General features: G+C 36.8%; 1 protein-coding gene across 1 annotated transcript in view; it reads right to left on the reverse strand.

Annotated features, from left to right (window-relative positions):
• Nucleotides 1–21,594, reverse strand: part of LOC139123164 (G-protein coupled receptor 54-like) — a 44,469-nt gene extending 22,875 nt beyond the window's left edge. Inside the window, exon 1 of the mRNA XM_070689232.1 lies at nt 20,768–21,594. Coding sequence (XP_070545333.1) covers nt 20,768–21,085 — 318 coding nt within the window. The 5' untranslated portion in view covers nt 21,086–21,594. The remainder of the gene's footprint in view (nt 1–20,767) is intronic.
• Nucleotides 21,595–22,643: the final 1,049 nt, after the last annotated feature.

The raw sequence follows: 22,643 nt of genomic DNA on the forward strand, positions 1-22,643 counted from the left end.
CAACTGGATAAAATTTCACAAACAAAAAGAGAATTGTCCACATGTCAAATTACATTCGAATGTTTGCCTAAATGTAGTTACTCTGGCGTGTACGAAACGTTAATGCATTTTACGATCAATTTGCTAATGTTTAATGCAGTTTTATTGCAGACACGTTGGCCAATTTGTACGTCAAGGTGTTGTATCATTAATGATTTAATTTTAGGATTAATTTTCTTCAAAGAACAAAAAAAATTTCCTTTGCTTTTGAAATCATGAATAGAATTTTACCGATTACGAAATAAATTATTTTGAGGAACTTTTGTTCAAACACATGACAAAACATTTAGCTACAAAACAGTTATAAAACTTTAAAAAATAATTTGTCAACTTAAATCTAATTCTTTAACCTATCATAACATTTAACGTGTACATTTGAATTTCAACAAGCTCTGATGAATTTATTCTGTGGCTAAATTATCAAGGTTCAGAGAGCCGCGAATCAGCAGACTAGAAATATGTCTATATGATAGGTCATGCCGATGCAAGCACAGTGTAATGTTACTAACACAATTTTCTTTATCAGCTTTGGAGTGCTTTTAGAGGAATTGTTTGAGAATAATACAAATGTAATGAACGATAGTAACAAATACACTGTGCACATGGATCTACGTTACAAATACCCCTGTTCTGCATACGTGTTGGTATGTTTTATATACAAAGATAAATAAACCACTAATGCGGTGTTGCATATGTGTCCATACACATGGATATGCTGAACGTGCATCAAGCGTTTTCCCCAGCGTTAACGACTGCAGAGTTTATAAACTCTATGTGATAGGTCTTTGAGGTGAAAAGTTATTTAGGAATCACCGTTTACAGATGTTATTGTAACTCTGGGCACGTTCCCATCAAATTAATCCGAGATGTAACGAATACAAATAAGAATTTTAACCACCCTTTTTAGTTTACCGACAATGATGATCAAAGTCTTTCATGAGGAATAAACGTGTAGTCTTGATTAGAAATGGCTAACAGAACCGTTGCCAGGTTGTATGAGATGTTGCTGGTGATTCTTTGCAGTTTTTGCAGCCTGCTGATTTTCGCAATGATAAAGGTGTATCACATTGTCAGCTTTGTCGGCATCCGCCAGGAATGGGCTTCAGAAATATCACCTTTTCTGTCTTTTGAAGCATTGGCAACACAGAAAATGATAACCTTGTGTGTTATTTATTTGTGGAAGTTGCATTTTCATGTTGACAAAATTGAAAAAGGTCGTGTTCATATGGCGAAGTATTGAATAAAACACATCATCATCATCATCATCATCATCGCCGCCGCCACCACCACCACCACCACCACCACCACCATCACCATCATCACCACCACCACCACCACCACCACCACCACCACCATCATCATCATCATCATCATCATCATCATCATCATCATCATCATCGCAATACATTTTGATTAACTTGATACCATAGTACTCAAATTGTCTTATATTTTCCCCATTTCTTTTGATAGCAGGTTGTTTTTATAGCCTTTTAATTTATTTATCTAATGTATTTATTCAATTGTTTATTTAAATTTTAATTACGTGTTGTTGTAATCGTAAGAGTAATTTACACTGGCGCTCAAATGCACAGAAGGAAAACACAAGGCATCAAGGGAAATCCGACGAAAACATTGAAAGGGTAATGGTTTCTGTGATAAATACTTTCATCAATGAAAACATTCATCGAACCAAAAAGCAAAGAATTCCAGGATCTTCGAACGCAGAACGATATTTGAAGCTTCTCTGTCCCTGTACATGAGGTAACTTCCGGAATGGCACATTCTATATACTCTTGCGCAGGTTTTGTACTGATAAATTCTACTACGGAAAGTTGAAAATATCACACATGTACTAGCGGAGCGTTTCTAGTCACATATTTAGAAGCTAAAATTGCTAGAAAGTAATACATTATGTCTTGTTAATATAAAATTAAGTAAAGAGAATAACTCCATTGAAGGAAAATCATAAGGCAGCTCAAAGACTTCACGCAAAGCTCTCTTCCGTAGAATGAAAAAGTTTATCGAGATGTTTTGATTTTGAATAAGACCAAAGGATAACATAATATTCTAATATTCTGGATTATACAGATTTCATCTCTGTTTCACTGAACAATAAACAACAGGTAGATTCAATTTACACGGACTTTAGCAAGGCTTTTGACAGTGTCTGTCACACACTTCTCCTGTACAAAGCCGCCAAATTCGGTATATGTGGTAATCTGCACAGTTGGCTGGCTTCTTATCTTCATCTTAGACGACAGAGGGTAGTGTTTGGTAGTTGCTCTTCAAAATGGTACATTGCTTCGTCAGGTGTCCCCCAGGGTTCACTCTTGGGGCCACTACTTTTTGTTATGTTTATTAACGATATTTCACTGTTAGATATTTCTGCAAAGCTCAGCTTGTATGCCGACGATGCCAAGATCTATCGCACCATCACATCCCTCGCTGACTGTGTCATGTTACAGCAAGATCTTGACAAATTTGCACAATGGTGTAACAACTGGAAACTGTCACCTAATATCAGTAAATGTAAATTTATCAGTTTTACACTTAAGAAAAGAATCATTTCCTCTCTTGATTACTCCATCAATGGTACCCTCTTCAACGGGTCTCTGTTGTCAAGGATTTGGGCATTTACCTTACTTCCAACCTTAATTATTCTTTTCACATCAATAACATTGTTTCTAGAGCCTTCAAATCTCTTGGTTTTATTAAGCGTCTCTGCCAGCCATTCAATGACATTTCAGCAATTATTTCTCTGTATTTTGTTTATGTAAGATCTATTCTAGAGTATGGCTCTGTTGTGTGGTCACCCCACCAGAAGGGCCGGTCAGAAAAAATCGAGAGAGTACAAATTAAATTTGTGAAATACATTTGTCGCAAACTCAATGTTCACTGCAGTAAATCCAGCTACCCATTTTATTGCAGAATTCTGAACATTCCTAAGTTACACAATAGAAGACTAACCCTTGACATGTGCTTTTTGTACAAAATAATTCATTCACATTATGATGCTCCAGATATTCTAAATCAAATCTGCTTTTATGCCCCCAGTAGAAATTTACGCAGGAAACCCCTTTTTAAACCAGACTTGTGTTCTGTTAATTGCAGAAAATTCTCGACAGTGCCCAGATGCATGTCTGTTTTTAATGATATCTCTTTTAAATGTAATATAGATATTTTTTCTACGCTGTGTAGTTTTAAAACTATTTTATCCAGTCATTTTAACAGTTCTCCTTTTTGATTCGTGTATGTTTTTTTTTTTTCAATTTAATGTATCGTGCTACTTTTATGGTTGTCTTGTACATTTGTCTTGTGATTGTGTGACTTTTTTGTTTCGCAGATCTGTTAGTGGGTTTGCCCGTTGATCTGTGTATCAAATAAAATAAAATAATCATTTGGCATAAAGGAACGCAGTCTACGTATGGGACCCATTCGTTGACCGATTGTGTAACACATAGAATCAATATGATCATTTCAAGATAGATATTAATCGAGAGTTACACTTAAAACTTTTAATGAAAAAGCACGCGAAATAGACGTACATTCATATCAAAAGATAATGATAGATCACTGTCGCGAAATAGACGTACATTAATATCAAAAGATAATGATAGATCACTCTCGTTTCTACGATTTAACCTGTTGAGAGTTGTAATCACAAGACATTTAGTTTTCTTAGCATTTATACGCATAGAGTTAGAGGAGATCCACTACACTATAGGTAAAACGACGTCATTTAAAGCTTCGTTTGCATCGTTAAGTGCTTTACCATGTGCACGCAAAGTCTGATCATCTGTGTACATATGTAAATGTGAAGAATCTACTGAAATATACAAAGCATTTTTAAAGAGAAAATAAAAGCGGACCTTTTGATTACGACGAAATGTATCGGCGTTTCCCTTACAGAACATTGCTGATGGTTAACCCCGTTTGGGTTATAGTAAAATTTATATTTATATTATATTTATATTTATTATTATATTTAATAAAGTTATCAATGCATTCACAAAATGTCGCTTAAAATTGTCTAAATCAGATCATATTCATGCATGTGTGTGTTTGTGACATATGCCACATGACCAACGGGTAAGTACATGGTAACTGTTGTTATCTTGAGAATTCAATGATAACAATAACGTACACGTAGGAACAATCCATCGATCCACAACTGTTACAGTAGCCCAGCCTCTTGAACAACGTGAATCTTTATCTGTCTTCTTACTTATTTATGTTCAAAAGTACCTACCTACCTATATATCCACCATGTATGTATGTATGTATGTATGTATGTATGTATGTATGTATGTATGTATGTATGTATGTATGTATGTATGTATGTATGTATGTATGTATGTATGTATGTATGTGGATGGATGGATGGATGGATGGATGGATGGATTTGCTAATCAATTTCACTTTGAGTCTCTAAATTGAACGTTTGTGAGTAAATAGAGGACAGTGACAAGTCTACACGTTTGAATTACAAAAAAATTCGCTCTGCCTAACCATAAATAACAATTATGTCGACGCACAAGAACCACCGATGTGAAGGATTGTTGTGTTTTTAATTAAACGCCTAAAAGCATGTTCAGAGATGTTACTCATTGGATTGAATGGAACAATTGATTCTTTAAAATCACAGCTTTACACACTATATAAATTGTACTGTCATTGTTTGAGCATAAACATATAATAATGATCCTGATCAATGCTTATTGTCAAAATTTAATCGCATATTTCTCAAAGGCTTAGCAAGGGTTATGATATGCTTTCAAGCTGCAGAAAGGACATCAAATGAAAGCATTCTGGTACAATTTTAACCTCAACGAGTCGTGCTTAACTTTTGTGAACATATTTTATCGAGATGAGTGATATCAATTCGCTTTCAATGTATTCAGTCAAAAGTCTATAAACAGAGCAGAATTAATGTTTTCTGCTTTGTTGTTTATTTTGAGACAGCATTGTAAAGGTTTGAAGTGTTGATTTAAAAAGGGTATACACATACAGGTATTAGCTATGATAATAATATTTAATAGTATGTCAGAACTGACAAAGTATGTAACGTTGACACAGGGAGCAATTTATTGCGTTGTCCAGTCTAACAGTGGCGTGATTTTATTCTCAAGGGATCCACGCAACGTTGACAACAGTTGGCCGCAACACTGAACCTGATTTGATGATGGCCGTCCGGTAACGGCAGCGGTAGAGCGTAAATTTTCAATGATAGGATAATGTGGTTCTGGGCACAGTCAATAGTGGCTGCAAGTCTTGTATGTCGTCAGCCACATACACCTTGAACTGCGTACTGATACAAAAAAAGCAATCATGAATCTATTACTATTATTAGGTTTTGTTGCAGGAAATGCAGAAAAGTATTCAATATGAAAACATAGTCGATTCTCTTTTTATGCAATGGTCATACCTTAAATTGTTTTGTATTTTTTTTTTCATAATTTTGTATTTTTCAAGCGACATCGAGAGATGCACTGTCGTTTCTGGGCCCCCACAAGAAATTCCAGTTTCGCAATGCATTGCACACCATGCATAAAAAAAATAGCCAATCAAACCTGGACTTTCTAATGTTGGTTTCAGGACCATACATTTTCCCACCATGCAGTGCACGATATATGTAACTTCAGTATATGCTTGCATATGGAACAAATAAACAACCGCGGTTCTTTGGCGCGGCGTACTTGACGTTTGTGTTGTTAAACCGATAGATTCTATGCTATCGAGGCACTGATAAATAGTCTTCATGTCGTTAGTTATTGGGAGTGGATACATGCATTGCAGTGCATGCATTTAAACGAGTCACTGTTCTGCTGCAGGAGTCTTAATCCTTCACTGTGCGCGGCATGTTCTCAAGTGTAAGATGAATAGCGAATGGACTGCTTGAAAGCCAATGCTTTGCAAAGCAATATCTTGTGCATGAAAGAATGTCCTTTTGAGATGTAATTTTGTATGACATGGTAAAAATAGATATATGTTATATTGTACTTAAAAATATCCCGCATGGTTAACATCTGTAACACATTTCGCAGATTTCTACAATGTTTAGTGAAACCTTTATCAAGATACCGACCATAGCAAATCTTTTGAGCAATCGCCCACGAGATCTCATTACTGGCGTCGAACCTACGCCATTTTCTATTACCAGATGAAACTTAATGGAACGATGATATCTGAAAAAAAGACGCCCTGAATGGGCAGTCTTTATTGTTAGCAACAATGTTTAAACCCGCTCTTTTTCGATGACGTGTAAGTTTGCTTGGCTCTGTGACCTCAGACGACTTTCAATTTGAAAGAATTGCAGCACGGATGTTGAGGATACGGCTTTCTTTGAAAATCATCTTTTGTTCGGTGTTTCTCATGAGCCCGACTGGAGGCGAATAGATTATTTTTAGGAAATTTCAAATAGATCTATTTTCGAGCTATCGCCAACATCTATGCCACTCAAACGACTCTATCTGCAAATCAAGCGCTAGCCTAACTTACTTTAGTGTAGGTAGATTTTGCAAAATTTTACGTTTCCGCAAAATCGATAGGGGGGGGGGGAGGGGCTTTACACGAGTATAGGCCATGAAAACACCTCCCGTGGCACCTCTTAATGCGAAGGTTGTGTGAACTGCAGCGTTTGTGATAGAGTCTTAGCGCCGAAGCTGTGATATTGGTGTCAACACGGCGGGTCACCGTCACAAGAGACTGTATTTCAATGATTTATTTCAGCAAAGCAGAAGGGCCATGAGAAGCAGAAGGGCCATGAGAAATGCTTGAAGGAAATTCAAAGAGTCGCGTAAGAGCATTCAATTGAGACGATATTTTCAAAGTTACATGACGGGAATGACCGTATACTTAATGGAAGCTTTGACATATTCCAGATCCAGCTCGGGTATTGGAGAATATTGAAAGAAGATGTCTAGAGAACATGATTGGAACTAATTTGGGATAATTTGATTTTAATATTTTTAAAATTTCTCAAAAGTGTAAGGTGCTCTTTAGCTGATTGTTGCAATATTACAAATTACTCATAAAACCAAGTGTGTAACTTAAAAAAGAAAGCAGATGAGCTTACATTTGCAGATCAAACAGACATTACTTCACTATCCAATTATCCCAAATTAGTTCCAATCGTGTTAGGGTGATAACAAGTAAAACTTGCCTTCTCAACACCAGGATATGTAGGTTGTTATACCAAGTAGAGTTACGGCTCAAGGCATTAACATTTCATACATCATGTTGTATGTATATAATCAGAAAATCTATGAAGCGACATAACTAAACCCAAATAATTTCGCCCTAAAATGTGTTTGATTATCTAAACCCATACGCATACACTGGCGAGTAATAAATGCACACATATACACACGCCAGGATTACTGTATAAGTCTTCTCAGAAGGCAGGGAATAAAAATAGCCACAGCTGCATGGAGTTTAATCACAAAATTTGCCACAACATCATATTCTGAATCGTCACGCCTCTTCATTTCGCATTCTAAGAGAAGCATTGGAGCAGTGAATTGAGAATTGCTTCTGATGTTTAGCGAGAGCTATCATTACAGATGGTGGTACCTCGCTAGCAGCTGAAGTCATTACACCACGGTCTATGTGAATACGCCATGAAAAGAAATTCACGCTGCGATGAAAATTTTAATCTAAACTACACCATTACTGTATAGTGCTGCGTTATTGGATGGTTTCTCTGGTGTCACATCAGCACTTTAGCAAAAAGAGAAGGTCGGCACCTCCACAAAATTGATCTGCAATAGTTTGAATAGCTCTCACAAATGTGTTTTCAAGTTGCGGCCCGAGTAATGTTTTGTCTTCATTTACATGCATGCGCATGTAATGAAAGTTTTTCGTTATTCATCTGGATTTCTTCAGCTATTTTTCAATTCTTTACACAAATCTGCCCCGACACATTTGACAGGTTGTAAGATTTTACATAACAACACATGCGTTGACAGTTTAAGGTAGTTGAGAGGCTAATAAAGTGAGAGAGAGAGAGAGAGAGAGAGAGAGAGAGAGAGAGAGAGAGAGAGAGAGAGAGAGAGAGAGAGAGAGAGAGAGAGAGAGAGAGAGAGAGAGAGAGAGAGAGAGAGAGAGAGAGAGAGAAGGATAGACGGACATACAGACTGACAGACAGGCAGAGACGGACGAATAGACTGGTAGAACTAAAAGCTCTCGATTTTTGTGGTGATTTCGTACAAGAATTGAAAACACTAGTTTCCTTTCCAATTTTGCATATTTGAATTGTTCATCATTACATATACCAGTATCATAGTTCGAGGTGTAGGTTATATAGAGAAGGAGTAAGAAACCAAGATTGGAGCGTAGGTTATAAAGAGAGGGAGTAAGAAACCAAGATTTGAGCGAAGGCTATAAACAGAGGGAGTAAGAATCCAAGATTGGAGCGTAGATTATAAAGAGAGGGAGTAAGAAACCAAGATTTGAGCGTAGGTTATAAACATAGGGAGTAAGAAACCAAGATTGGAGCGTAGGTTATATAGAGAGGGGGTAAGAAACCAAGATTGGAGCGTAGGTTGCAAACAGAGGGAGTAAGAATCCAAGATTGGAGCGTAGGTTATAAAGAGAGGGAGTAAGAATCCAAGATTTTAGAGTAGGTTAACAACAGAGGGAGTAAGAATCCAAGATTGGAGCGTAGGTTATAAAGAGAGGGAGTAAGAAAGCAAGATTTGAGCGTAGGTTATAAACATAGGGAGTAAGAAACCAAGATTGGAGCGTAGGTTATATAGAGAGGGGGTAAGAAACCAAGATTGGAGCGTAGGTTGCAAACAGAGGGAGTAAGAATCCAAGATTGGAGCGTAGATTATAAAGAGAGGGAGTAAGAAACCAAGATTGGAGCGTAGGTTATAAGTAAGTGATATTTTGCACCGCAACAATCCATTGTGACAAGCTTACTGGGCGACGTTTCCACCGTGACAGCGGTTTCAATTGTACGTTGTACCACTTTTTTTCAAAACATATTCTAAGCATACCTAGCGACATCCTTAGTTGCACTTTAATCTTTTCCGTCGATGAGCTGTTCAAGTTCCTACGCTGTTGGAATGTTTGAAAATTTTGGAAAATCTGTTTAGAGAATGTGTCGTCACGTATCCCGGACGCTCATCACGTTCTAGTCACCCGCCATTGTTGCAAAGCTGCAGACGACACTACGGTCATGTGACCGGGCACTTTTCCAAATTTGGTCAGAACTATTTCCCTAGGGAAATAGCTTTTCAAACAATACCCTCTGACGTCACTTTTGTCGATCCGATGGGGACTAGACGTATCTATTTTCTCGTCACGTGACGTATTCTGGCGAATCGCGACACGGAATGAGCATGTAGCGTGTTATAATAAATATTATTAATCGACTCATTCGAAAACAGCAACGTTTTAAACTATTCATCCGATCCAGATAGATATTTTTCACTGCTTATACAAGTTGTGGGAGTGGCAGAAGACTTTGAAAAAATGAATCAATCATTGCAAAGGAAAGGACCATCGATGACGTAATTTGTCATGACATGTATACTTCTATTTACGCTATTTAACGATAATACGAAAGACCATTATTAGGGAGCGTTCAGCTATTATGGCCGGGGTTGGGCTGGCAAATTCTTCCTGCGCATCAGTCAAAATAAGTGACCCCCTACCCATTGCACCAAACAATTGATGACCCCCCTTTTAAGATGACAAAAATTTCATGACCCCCCCCCCCCCACATTGCTTGAGTAAAGAAGCTGCACACACAAACACCTCTGGAGGGGGACACAATAGAATCAAAAAAAAAAAAAAAATTCTCAGATTTTTTCAAATAACCCTCCTTACAAATTCACAAGGTGTTAATTTTGCCGGCCTACCCCGGCCATAATAACTGAACGCTCCCTTAACTGTCGAAAACAAACGGAACTGTAATGTCTTCTAGCCTAAGTACAGAAACAAGGATTTCTGGAAATTTTGTGCGATTATCTGTCTACTTTTTCGGACAAATATTTTATCTGCATGTCTGCGTTGATCACGACCATGTTGTCAATCTGTTTGGTATTTATCTGGTGTTAATAAAAGAGCCCGTACACATTCGCTTCACGAGTTCAAGCTGTCGTTTACTCGTCTTACATGTACAGCGGGTCAGTCTATCGATTCTTGTCGTGCTTACAGAACGGTCATGTTTGAGAATGGTTGATTTTGTTGAATTTATTGCACCACTCTTGACACATGATCTAGTCTATCGGTCAGAGAGTAAATGTACTTCACAGATATAGTGTTACGCATATAGTACATTCCAATATTAGGGTGATAGTTATTAGTCATTTCTTGGTGGAAGTAATAGTTAGAGACTAATATTTTTTCTTTAAAACTATGAAACATTTGGCCTGGGTCTGTGCGAACCTAATGATACATTTGGGCCCAGTCTGTGCTTATCCGATGGTATTTTACATCGAAGTCTGTGGTATTAAGCGTAGACGGAGCACATGCATGGGTGAAATTTATATTTAAACATTGCCATGTAAACTGAAAAAGAAAGCATATTTAACTCGAAGACATAGTAAATGCGATATAGCTTTTGAAGGACACAACATATAATGACAGTGTATAACCGTTGAGAAAGTAAGGGGTTATAAGGCAGTAATGTATCTTCGTTGAATGCAACTCATCTCTGCTCGCCAGTTGGTTCAGTCGTGTATCTGGCGAATCGTCATTCACTTCTGCATAAATTCTTGAAAGTACTTAGCCAATTGGTTTCATTTAAAGTCTCATAGTTGTATTGCTTTTTTAGCGACCGGTGTTTCAATATGATACACGTTTTGAAAAAATCAGCGATGTGAAGATGTAACAGGCACTACACGACATAAAGAAAGGCAGATGACAGAGACCCAAATACATTTTGGAATAATATGGAATTTTTAAATTTAGATTTTTCTGCAGCTCAACTGTCTCAACATCATGTCCTTATTTCCAATATGAAACCAATTGACCTGTGTGATGTACGGTTTTGAAAAATTAGTTTATTCTAAAATTCAATTTGGCTTATTCTGTATTTTCCTTTTATTCGTCCGTTAGCCCTACGGCAGAATTAAATGAGGTGCAAACAGCTTGCCTCCTATTCCACACATTTATTTGTTTGTGTTACACTGCATGAATGTGCCGCCTCCAGTGTAAAAGAAGAGTTATAGACAGTCTATGCGCTTCAGACACGGCGCGGTTAAAGGTCCATTCATAAGACGAACATTTAATCACTTTATATGTAGGTGGTGCTGTTCCCCTCTCTTTTAGCATCATTTGCAAAAAGTGCTCTGCCAATATAAGTTGTTCTCAACAAATGCTTCATTTTTGTCATTATGTCGCCTGATCTAAGGATTTGAAAAATGTTAAAAAGGTTAAGGCTAACTTTGCCGGCTTACCAGATACGTCAGATACTTTAAAATTGGTATAGCTCTGCTCGCGGACAAAGTTGTCTCAGGTTCTCTGAAGTCAACTTGGGCTATATTTACGTTACTATGATTGCATCGACTTGCTCATCAACGTAAGTTAGTGTCTACGCGTGCACGCTCTTCATTGAGCTTATACAGTTTGAATAAGTTCAGTGGTTTCAGATGGAAGTATTACTGAATACAAAATAACAAATGACTATCATAATTTAACTTTATAACAAGACTGAACTATTTCATCAAACCCATTAACTCAAAAAAAATCGTTAACCTAAAACATCGGGTCGTAAAACAGAAGAGCAGATGTTGGTATTATAGTTAATGCAGAGATAATATTGCAAGAAACTGCCTTGTTTTCATGTGTTTCCGTACAGCTTGAAAGTAATCATCGCCAATACCATTACAGATCGTGTATACTACAACTGATATAGCTTATACACAACTGATATAGCTTTAGCAATGTCGGCATGGACGCATTTCAGACTTTGTGGAAGATAAGAAAGTCTGGAAGCTATAGAGACGCCAAAGTCTGTAAGATTAGAGAGAGTCCTTTTGGCGGCAAAGGAGAAAGGCACTCCAGGCTATTGCCAATTTGTACAACAACTCAAATGAAACATTAGTAATTTTCTGTCAAAATATCCATTCTGAAAGAATGTTCGCATGTATTTTTACTATTTTGACAAAATTTATTTTTCCTTTGAAGTCCAGATTAATAATGATTACCTTCCGTCATGCCCTGCGAAATTTCAAAAGAATGTATGTTTCTTGTGTTCAACTATGATTTCAAATCTTATCGTTAGATCAACGACACTGCTGAGTCTCATGTATTTGCATTAGACGTCTACGATACTGAAAACGCATAAATGTCAAAGAAAACAAAATATCTGTATCACGAATTTTTGCAATATTTCCGATTAATCGATGATTTGATTATACAGGTCAAACAATTCTTGTGGACAACCCTTCTTTGTATTGAGCAGGTTGATCTTGCTTTAATTTTATCGGTTCTATATCCAGCTTTCAGACACGAGTCCGGTCCTCACAGATATTTTCCCAAGCCTTATATAAATCACGAAATAATATTATAGACAAATAGTTTGCAACCATTTTAAACCCTATTCTAGATTAAAAATCATTATGCTCAAATATTGTCTTGCACGGCAATAATGAATTTAAGCATCATAAAAGGTTTCTTTTTTGCATTTCCAAACTATACGGAGAATGAAAAGACTAACCGCCATCGAGTGGTTCGATATAACGAAATAGGTTGATTACCTTCGTACGTTGACCCTTCATGAAACAAATTAGGTCATGTGATATTTTAACAAATGAAAACAGCACCATCCCATAGTGTTGCCGTAATTTTAACTAAGCAATCCATCAAAGCGATCGGGCAATTGCCGAGAATTCAGCGGCCCGTTAACTGGACCCGTCTTGTTCGTCGACTGAAAGTATATCGTCGAATCAGCTTTGCACTTTATAGCAAGTATGATGTCTATTGCCTTCCCTAGAGAATTTAGTCTTTCGATATAATAAATACAAACTCAAGTTATCAGCGATTTACATGTCGAACAGAGTTAGTCTTTGATGTTTTTGTTCACTAATTTTTGTTTTTAATGTCAACTGCCGTGTGGCTGTTTGTTCTACTTCCAAAAGCATGTTGAGATATTTAGATTGTAATCAGCTGGTCGACTTCGCCTGTACATGTGCATACTTCATTGCTATTGGGAACAAGAGAGTTTTAGTCCGTGTCAAACGTAAACAATAAAATAGCATTTTATACGAATAGACGCTGCGTTGAAATACTAAATAGTTGGTGTTTCAAAATTTCGAGGTGTAGAAGAGAATTTGACATTGACATATAGCGAAAAAATATCAAAATTACAGCAGCTGGTCCTGTAATCTGTCATTCCGTTCTCGGTTATTGTTGGAGACAGACATATCGTTTAAAACTTTCAGATACTATGAAGCTGGAGAATCGCTGTCCACTATTACGTTCCACATCCTTTATCCATCGTATGGTCATTGTTAATTGACATACGTTCTAAATAGGCTTTATATATGTTTTATTTTAAAGATCAAACAAGTTTGAAAAGGGATGATTAGAGTATATCCCTCTTAGGCCATTACAACCTCGTATATACCGAAATTTTATAGAGCAAAGTGTCTGACTGAAGTCACAAATTATATGTACTTGTCATGAGATTTCGTATTAATGCCATGGTTACGCAGCTTCGTCAGCGATGTGTGAAGTGACACTGGGGATTTGTTTAATAATAGAAAAAACGATACATAATTGCCAATGGAGATTTTTGATCTTTGCTAGATCAAACGGGACGATTTTAAAACGTCCTCTAAACTTTTAATGGAGCACACACGAATTTCCTTATCTTACACATACAATCGTTAACGTGGCTCGTCATATTGCTAAGAAATCTATTTAAAAGTATGAGAAATGAAAATGCATGTCTCTTAGTCTCATCATGTCATGATGATTCAGTTTGCAATTGAAAAAGCGAGTAAATGGAGATACACGGGAAGATCGTGTTGTTTCACGCATTTCTTGTTCAACTTCACGAACCTAATCTTATAGAACAATATGAACCTTTTTCTGAACACGTTGTTACACATTCTATAGAAATACTAGTACCTCCGAGTATATTGTTAGTTGAATTGTTCAATCGTTGGCGACACGTCTGTGGTCATCAAATTAGATGAACATTGGTGAACATCACTAGATATAATCGCTTATCACTAGGACAAGAAACAGTGTAAACAAGGCGGCAACACCACCAGAGACTTGTTCAATAACTGAAATAAGATTTAAACATAATTACATAATAACATTAATTGACATTAAATTCAATAGATTGACAGGCAGACAGACACAGACAGACAGAAAGACAGACAGACAGACAGACAGACATACAGATAGATAGAGAGGTAGATAAACACCTGCCCATCTACTCACCTTCTTTTACTTACATGTTAACATACATATATACATTAATACATACTTACATACATACATGCATACATACATACATACATACATACATACATACATACATACATACATACATACATACATACATACATACATACATACATACACAGAGACAGCCAGCCGGCCAGACAGCTAGACAGACAGACAGACAGACAGACAGACATGACAAACAGAGAGAGTCACTCAGACAGGCGTACGCACATTCAAACACTTTTACATTTATATTGGATCGCAATTTGTCTGCTGAATACAAACAGTTGCATGTTTATATAAGCGACTGTATTGATTGGTAGGCGTCTTTGTGAAGATCAACCGAGTATTGGCTGAATTGTCCTGTAGTCTGTTGGCACGTGATTGATAACTGAATGTGTTTGATTACAGCAAACCAGTCCACATTAAATATGTAGATATTTTTGTAGGCGCGAATGAAGCATTGCTTCATGTAAAATTGTCGCCTCAAGTAAAAATATTGTTGATCAGTCACCCAGATATTATTATTTGATCAATACGATATCCCTCTGAGTATTTGCAAGCGTGCAAAACACGATTTAATATTTCAGAGGATCCGCTCCAATAAACTCCTTGAACAGAAACGTACATGTCAGTACTAATCAGCATAGCTAGTTACGCCATTTCCAGTGGTGTGGTCAATCGGTTAATTCGCCATCAAATTCATAAAGATATACTGCGCCTCAGGGATACTTATGGCAACTCGCAAAATCCTACGACTTTGGCTATTGTAAAGCTTCTTTGGATTCAATATGATCCTTTAAAGATCCATTAGCTGTAACTTTTTTTATTTTGTTTGTTTCTGTGTATCATCTGCAGTTTCTGGTGTGAATCCCTGAATCATGGAGAAATTCCTAATATTTAGCTCATAAATATACCCTATATGAGTATAATCTGCATTGTTAATGTTCAAATTTTGTATTCAGGTCTGGAGTAGAATACATTTATCAACAACAAAAATGGTCATTTCGCATATACAGGCTGTGTTGGCAAGCAGGGCAACGGGCATTGGTCATGATGATCGGATTATAGTAAAATTCTGTAGCTGATACATTGAAACAGAGTAGTGAAAAATTAGTCAACAGTTACAGCTAATACCCCTGTAAATAAGTGTAACTTTTCACAGTCTTCTCTCTGTGAAAATTATGAATTTACATATTTCTGTGGAATTAACAAGTAAAATAGCAGCCGATTGCAAATCAGGGTAGGTCACTTCAAAGTAATTCGATTCTCTTATCCTAAAACTACAATTGTTTTCTAGATCATGAAAGCAACCACTTCAGAATCTTACTTTCCCTGAGCAAAATTTGAGAAAAGTATAAAACTTTTATTACTGACGTCAGTATCACCTGGAACGCACACGTACGTAATATAATGTTGGACGACGACATGAAGTTAAGTTTCCTAGTTACCGTTCTCGAATACTTTACTCCACTAAAATTGTGTTTTCTCCGTACCTTTATCTCCCTAACATGCGAGAATCGTATTTTCCGACACGTTTTTAACATTTCTCAGAATGTCATGATTCTCGGAACTTCATGCATGTCAATAAAACCCCGCCAAGACATTATTGTTCAGTTTCGAAGAAACTACAATTACGCGCAGCAACTTAAAGGTAAAACGCACCTAGGGGACAGATATTCGAACGCTTGAACTTTTACAATTATTTTCTGATATACCACTTGTTTGGATTCATTTTAAAGGTCTTAATGTAAGAAAAAATTTCACCAGCTTAGTTTTGAAATTCGAAAATTTTATTTTTTCCATCGAGATAACGCAGGGATGAAGGCCATCTTGAATTTTAAATATCGGTAAATCTTAGGTCATTTATTTCTCTAGTACTACAATTTGCACTGTGACCCCCGATTTTTATTCTTGATTTTGAAAGAGAATGTTTGAAAGATTTCTTGAGGAAAGCTGGAGCAATAGTTTAAGTCTTTCACTTTCGAGGCGCGAACTACCTTAAGGCTATTGTCTGGGCTATTTTAAAACACTAACCGTGTAGTACCTTGTTTTCAGATTTTGTCATCTTTTTGTTGCAGTAGATGGTAAAATGCAGTGCAGGGGGAAAACCGGATATTCGGTTGGCATGGCGACAATTTCAGGGTTAAAAATATGAGGAAATTTGTGGCAAAGATATCTATTGAACGAAAAGTCATACAACAACCGAATTTTTTCTGTAGCATTCAGATGTATATGTATTACAATATGAACCTAAATCTATGACTGTATAAGATGTCAATATAAATTAAATCATAGTCATCCCGGTAAGATTGAAAAATTAATAAATTTCACAACTTTCCGTCAAGTTTCTACTATGACATGATTGGATGACCTTGTTTTTTGAGGTTTATTTTGTAAAGTATTTAATTTCACATATGTTGGCTGATTTTCATGCATTCCAACCATTCTTTCAAGAGTTATTACTGCCACAAGAAACGAATGCAGTACAAAACCCAATTGTTAGGAGTATTGGATTGAAATGTTTACAACATAAAGGTGATACTCATACTTCATGCAAAGTTTACGACCTCAAAATAGGGTATCGACAAGTTTAAATTGTCAGTTAGAATTCTATTTACAAAAGCCTGGTTGTAATTGCTTTCTAAGTGAAAAATGAACTGTTAATTATCAAAAAACATTGATTTTATAATCAGCATGATAATGAAATTCATGTGAGATTCTTTACTTGTTATGTATATGGACACCATAACGTCTAATATGGTTTGTTTTCTGGTTTAATTGCTATACCTGAATGAAAATCTTCATATGCCTTACAGTAATATCCACACAAAATATAAAACAGAATCATTTGTTGCAAATTTCTTCCCTATTACTCATTGATCTGGCTTTTTTAGACTGCAATTAGTCTCAAACTCACAATTTCCACAACGCCATATTTTTACCTCTGAAAAAGCTGCTTCAATAAGCAAGCAAATGGTCACTACTTCATACATGATGCCATAACTCAACAAAGTTTTTAGGCAACCAAAAATAGCGATTTACCTGTTTTGAATATATAATTAGACTAAATAAAATTTGACCAGGAATCAGTGGGGAAAAAACGCGATTTTTCTCGATTTTAGTTAATATTTTTTGAAGAATGATATAGCTTATTTGAAAGTATACATGTCGAGGGTGACAATGAAGGAAAAAAATAAAATTTGATTTTTTGAGCATTTTGACCGACATTAGCCCAGACGATGGCCTTAACGCGGTTATAGTCTCACATGGATGGAACGTACAGTTCTTTTTCACAACGATATGCACATGATTTAAAGATCAAATATCAGACAGATGGCAAATTTATAGCTACGTAATCAGTATTTCCTCATGACAGATTATAGGGAAACAGATAGACTTGGTTCAAGTGTGTGATTTGTGAATGTGTCAGTTGGGTGAACTCGATGAGTGGGGTGTACGCGATACAGGGGAGTTTAACCCGCAATCCGGCAGACACTAACTCAACTGCACAGACTCAAAGGTAACGCGTTCGATCGCCAGCAAAACCTGACCTGGGACGCTAAATTTCAAAAAGTTTTTTTTACATGAAAAAGAAGAGACACAAGGAAAACTTTTAAAAATCATTTATTTTAAATTAACCGATATGAACCAAGTTTAGAAAACAGATTATCCTGTGTGCTTGTGGGCATGGAGCTCTGCATACCACAGTCTCCTGCTAGATTCAACTGTCAGCGAAATGTAAACTCAAATTGCGTCAAAAGAGGAAATAATGAGTAATTTCCGTCTGACTTTGAAGGTAATATACGCATGTCTGGCAACGCTATCTACAGGATTATCGAATGTAGGAGAAACCTAAGTGAGTGGACAATAGCGTACCAGAAAGTTCACACTGGCATAACTTCAGTCCTGCAAAATAATGTACAGCTTGGCATTTTGCAATATTTATCTTTGTACACACATGTTCTTTTTTAGTGAGAAGACTTTTTAAAGGTATCCATATCCATAAAATGCATTCTTTTTTATCATGTAACATAAAGGAACTGATTGAAATATATATACACCCTGGTGTATACCAATGAATAGTCCTCTATAAAGTACTATAAGAGACTACTCTGATAAATCGCAGCGACTCTTTAAGTCAAAATTTACTAGTTTTCAAATACGCTCTCTCAATAGCGTGCCTTGTTCACAGCGACAATCAACATGATCAACCAATTTCGATGGTTCTTTGTGTTTATAGAGGGCCCATACTTAAAGGATTACGTCTCTTATTCTGGATACAAGTCTGAACATTGTGCAAACCAAATAACGAATTTAAAAGAAAGCAAAATAGCACACAGAAGACTGCTTTGGAGGTAGGTAATGCGAATAATCAGATTGCATGAAACATAATTTCTGTAAACCCTAAGTCAAATAATGGTAATGGAAGGTGATGGACTGGCTGAATTGCTTGAGAATCTCAAACAGAAATGCCGCAGTTAATTTCTTGACTCTGTTCGATTTCATTAAAGTAACAACTACGAGAGGAAATTAATGTTGACCGCGTCAGCTGCACGAGTCAACGGAAACGTATTGCGTTACGCCGCTTATCTGAACTTTACGTATGGACTTCAATCATTATCCAAAGAAGCCAGCGATCCTTGCACATGCCGCATGGAAGACTGCCATCTTCATGAAATCAGGGATGTGCACTGTTCGTTTAGTTTTGTCACCTTTTGGCTGTCCGTTTGCACAGAGAAATATATTAATACGATTGAAACCAATGATTTGCAAAGCATTGATTTTGAGCAGAGAGTCGAATTTACGATTAAAAGTTACCTATACGAGAGTTATCAAATCTTTCGTACCAATTTGCGTTTGCGAAATGTACATGCAAAATCAATTGTGTTCATCATGTTTTTGACCAATCAGAAAATCTGTACTATTTTTGCCTTGTCTTTTTTTAAAGTTTACCAGTCTGAAGCAAGGCAGCTAGAAATGTGTGACAATTTACGAAACAGGTGTCGCTAATCCTCTGATAAGGCGAACACTAATGCAAGGCTAACAAAAACAAGTCATCACACCCAAACATATGGCAGCTTAATGTGTATGACGCACAACAAACTGGCCTCGCTGAACGAATTGTATGATCACTTATTGCCTTACGTTGTGATTTTGAAGCATGAGCGAAGAAATATTAGCGAATGAGAGAATGAACGACTATATAGCTTACGAGGTGTTGCATTTGATTGATAGCCAAGATTTGACAACATAAAACTTTGACGGGATATGGTGGAACATACTTTTTATTACTATATGGCTGTAATGTCTGGAAATCAGAAGAAAGCCCATTCTCTGTGTTGTGTCACTCTATTCAATTTCATCACAGTGCTATCATTTGTGTGTCGATGATCAAAGTTTCCATTGAATTTTGAGCATTGCCCAATGGTCTCGCTTGGTGCACATATATGCCCTTTTTTGCGATGCATATATTATATTATATATGTGTGTGAGTGTGTGTCTGTGTGTCTGTGTCCGTGTCTCCGTGTGTGCGTGCGCATGCACATATGATTTTTATCAAACGATAGAAAATAACAGTTTTTCATCGCCTTTATACAATATTCATGTTCTTAATTAAACTTTGTTCATTAGTTTTGACATCAATAACACTTCTATAATTAACGAAAAATATATTGATTGAAAAAAAAATTAATTTATGTACAAAACTTTGATTGGTTTTATCGATTTATATTGTTCTAATGAAATAATACTCTAATTATATTATAACATATTACATTATGACATATTAGAACGTTGATTGCCCCGGTTTTTCATGTGGCGAAAATGACAAATAGCTGAGGGCGGATCTTTTGATCCAATTGACCAATAAAGACGGATTTATGAGCCGTTGTTGTGTCTCTTTTGTCGTCTAAAAGTCAATTAATTACGACAGTATCATCGCTTTAATTTAGAGACCTTATTAATGACAGGATACCATCATAACAACTTTGTTATCTTGGTTAATAAAATCTAAGGCTTCAAATGAGGGTTTTCAGTTTGTTGGGCATCAAGTGGAAGTTTCCCCTTTTTCCTTTTCAATTTATATTATCACTGCAATAAAATCATAAATTGAAACGTGAATTCGGTAAAATATTTTTAACAACCTGGTTCTTCATCCCCTTTGCAAAACAACAGTCAATTAATAAACCACACAATTAAAGCAATAGAACTATGCAACGCTGAGATGGGTTGATCATTTTTTCTGATAAAACAAGTCTCTGAAACCAAGAGAAATTATTACAATGAAGCCAAATAACACAATAAGGATACTTACGAACTGCATGTATGAGACAAAGGGACACATGAATTGGCCAAATATCCAGTCCTTGGTCACGGGAACAGTAGTCGTTGTTATGCCGCAGAACACTAGAAACATTATATCGGTCCAGGCCAGGCTGACTATGTACAAGTTAGTAACGCTTCTCATCTTTCTGTTCTTAAGAACGATGAAGATGACCAATGAATTTCCAATGATTCCCACCACAGATATCAACGCCATGGAAGTGGCCAGCAGAATCTTGTCAAAGCTCGCACTCCAGTAATGTTCTCCAGTGGTGCTATTAGCGCTGCTGTTCGACCAATTGTAAGACATGTTGTCTTCCTGGATGAGAATAGTCTTGGGAGCGACTGTGAAAACTTCTAGTGGTTAGGACAGCGTTCTGTTTTGAGTTTTAAGTTTCAATTATCCATTAGCAGTGTCTATCGTTCAAGCCCAAACGTTGATTTTGAACTGAACGGAGGGATTGAATATTCGTGACGATCACAGGATTATTACAGTGGTAAACTCATCAACCGTAACTTCGAAGATCTTGAGTGTAGTTGAAAATCTTTACACCTCGATTGTCTACGTCTTTTCAAATCGAGCTGAAAGTCGATACTTCATTAGCTGCTCTCTCCAACGACGATGTTACCAGCGAGTGTCGTGTTTTCCGTTCTGCTGCATTCAGGCAAGCTTTGCGCGACAGAGCTCCTTGGTTACGTTACAGTATTCACTTGGCGATAAATGAGGGATACACACGCTACACTTGATATTCGCTGCGTCGAGGAATCTAGTGCCGTCTTTGGAGTTCAAGCGACACCTTCCATTCACCTGCAAGGAATGGAGAGATATGGCACAGAGAGAGTGATTTATTGTACCATGTATACACCTCTACGTAGCTATGATTGGATACCTGGTCTGTGATGACATAAGCACAACCTCTAAAGTCTCCAATGTACACTACGAATAAAAAGCATAATAAAACTTCAGTAAACGTTTTCTGTACCGCTAAACTCCTGCTGTGTCGTGACCGTCGGCAGTATCAATCAATCAAAACTAAATGATGAGGTGTGACTTCTACTGAACTCATTTGAATATTAAAATTTGAAGGTTCCCTGCATTTCAGCTATGGGCGTGTATGGAAAATCCTCAGTGAAAAGGCGCCTGCGCACTGGAACAAATGTTTCTGACAGGCCTACAGATCGATGTGTCGGTCGGTATGTATGTATGTATGTATGTATGTATGTATGTATGTATGTATGTATGTATGTATGTATGTATGTGTGTATGTATGTATGTATGTATGTCGGAAATAGATTCGTGTGGCTGTGAAATATTTTTCGTGCGCTTGTTTCTCTTGCCTTGTGGAAATTGTTACGTATATTCATTTATCTAAATTGTTCACGAACAAAATCTCCGTGGTGATACGACGCTGATACAATGAAATTTTCGATAAAAGATGGACAGATATTATATTGATCAACCTATTTCAGTTGGAAAGGTTAATCTACACCAGCTCTCTGATTCTATTACCATAGCGGTACCGCTAAAAAGTGACTTTTTTGCTCGAACACGTGAACAGCGCTTGCATGCCGAGGCGCTGGTTTTGCTTTCCTTTTCCTTAGACAGAAACTCAAGGTTTACGGACTAAATGAGATGACGAACCATTCTAGGAAATCAATTCAGAGTGATTACTGCGTGACAGTATCGTTATGAGTCGACAAGGTGTCTGGTCAGAGAAGAATACTTTATCAACAAAGAGAATTATCTCCCGTGACTTCCGATAACCATGTACAATATCACCACTGAACAATATCAACTAATCACGCCTCATTGTAGTTGAAGCGACATCACTGTACGGCGATCGATAAAGAATTTATATTCTCTCATC

Source organism: Ptychodera flava, chromosome 22 (assembly GCF_041260155.1).
Source record: "Ptychodera flava strain L36383 chromosome 22, AS_Pfla_20210202, whole genome shotgun sequence".
NCBI lineage: Eukaryota > Metazoa > Hemichordata > Enteropneusta > Ptychoderidae > Ptychodera > Ptychodera flava.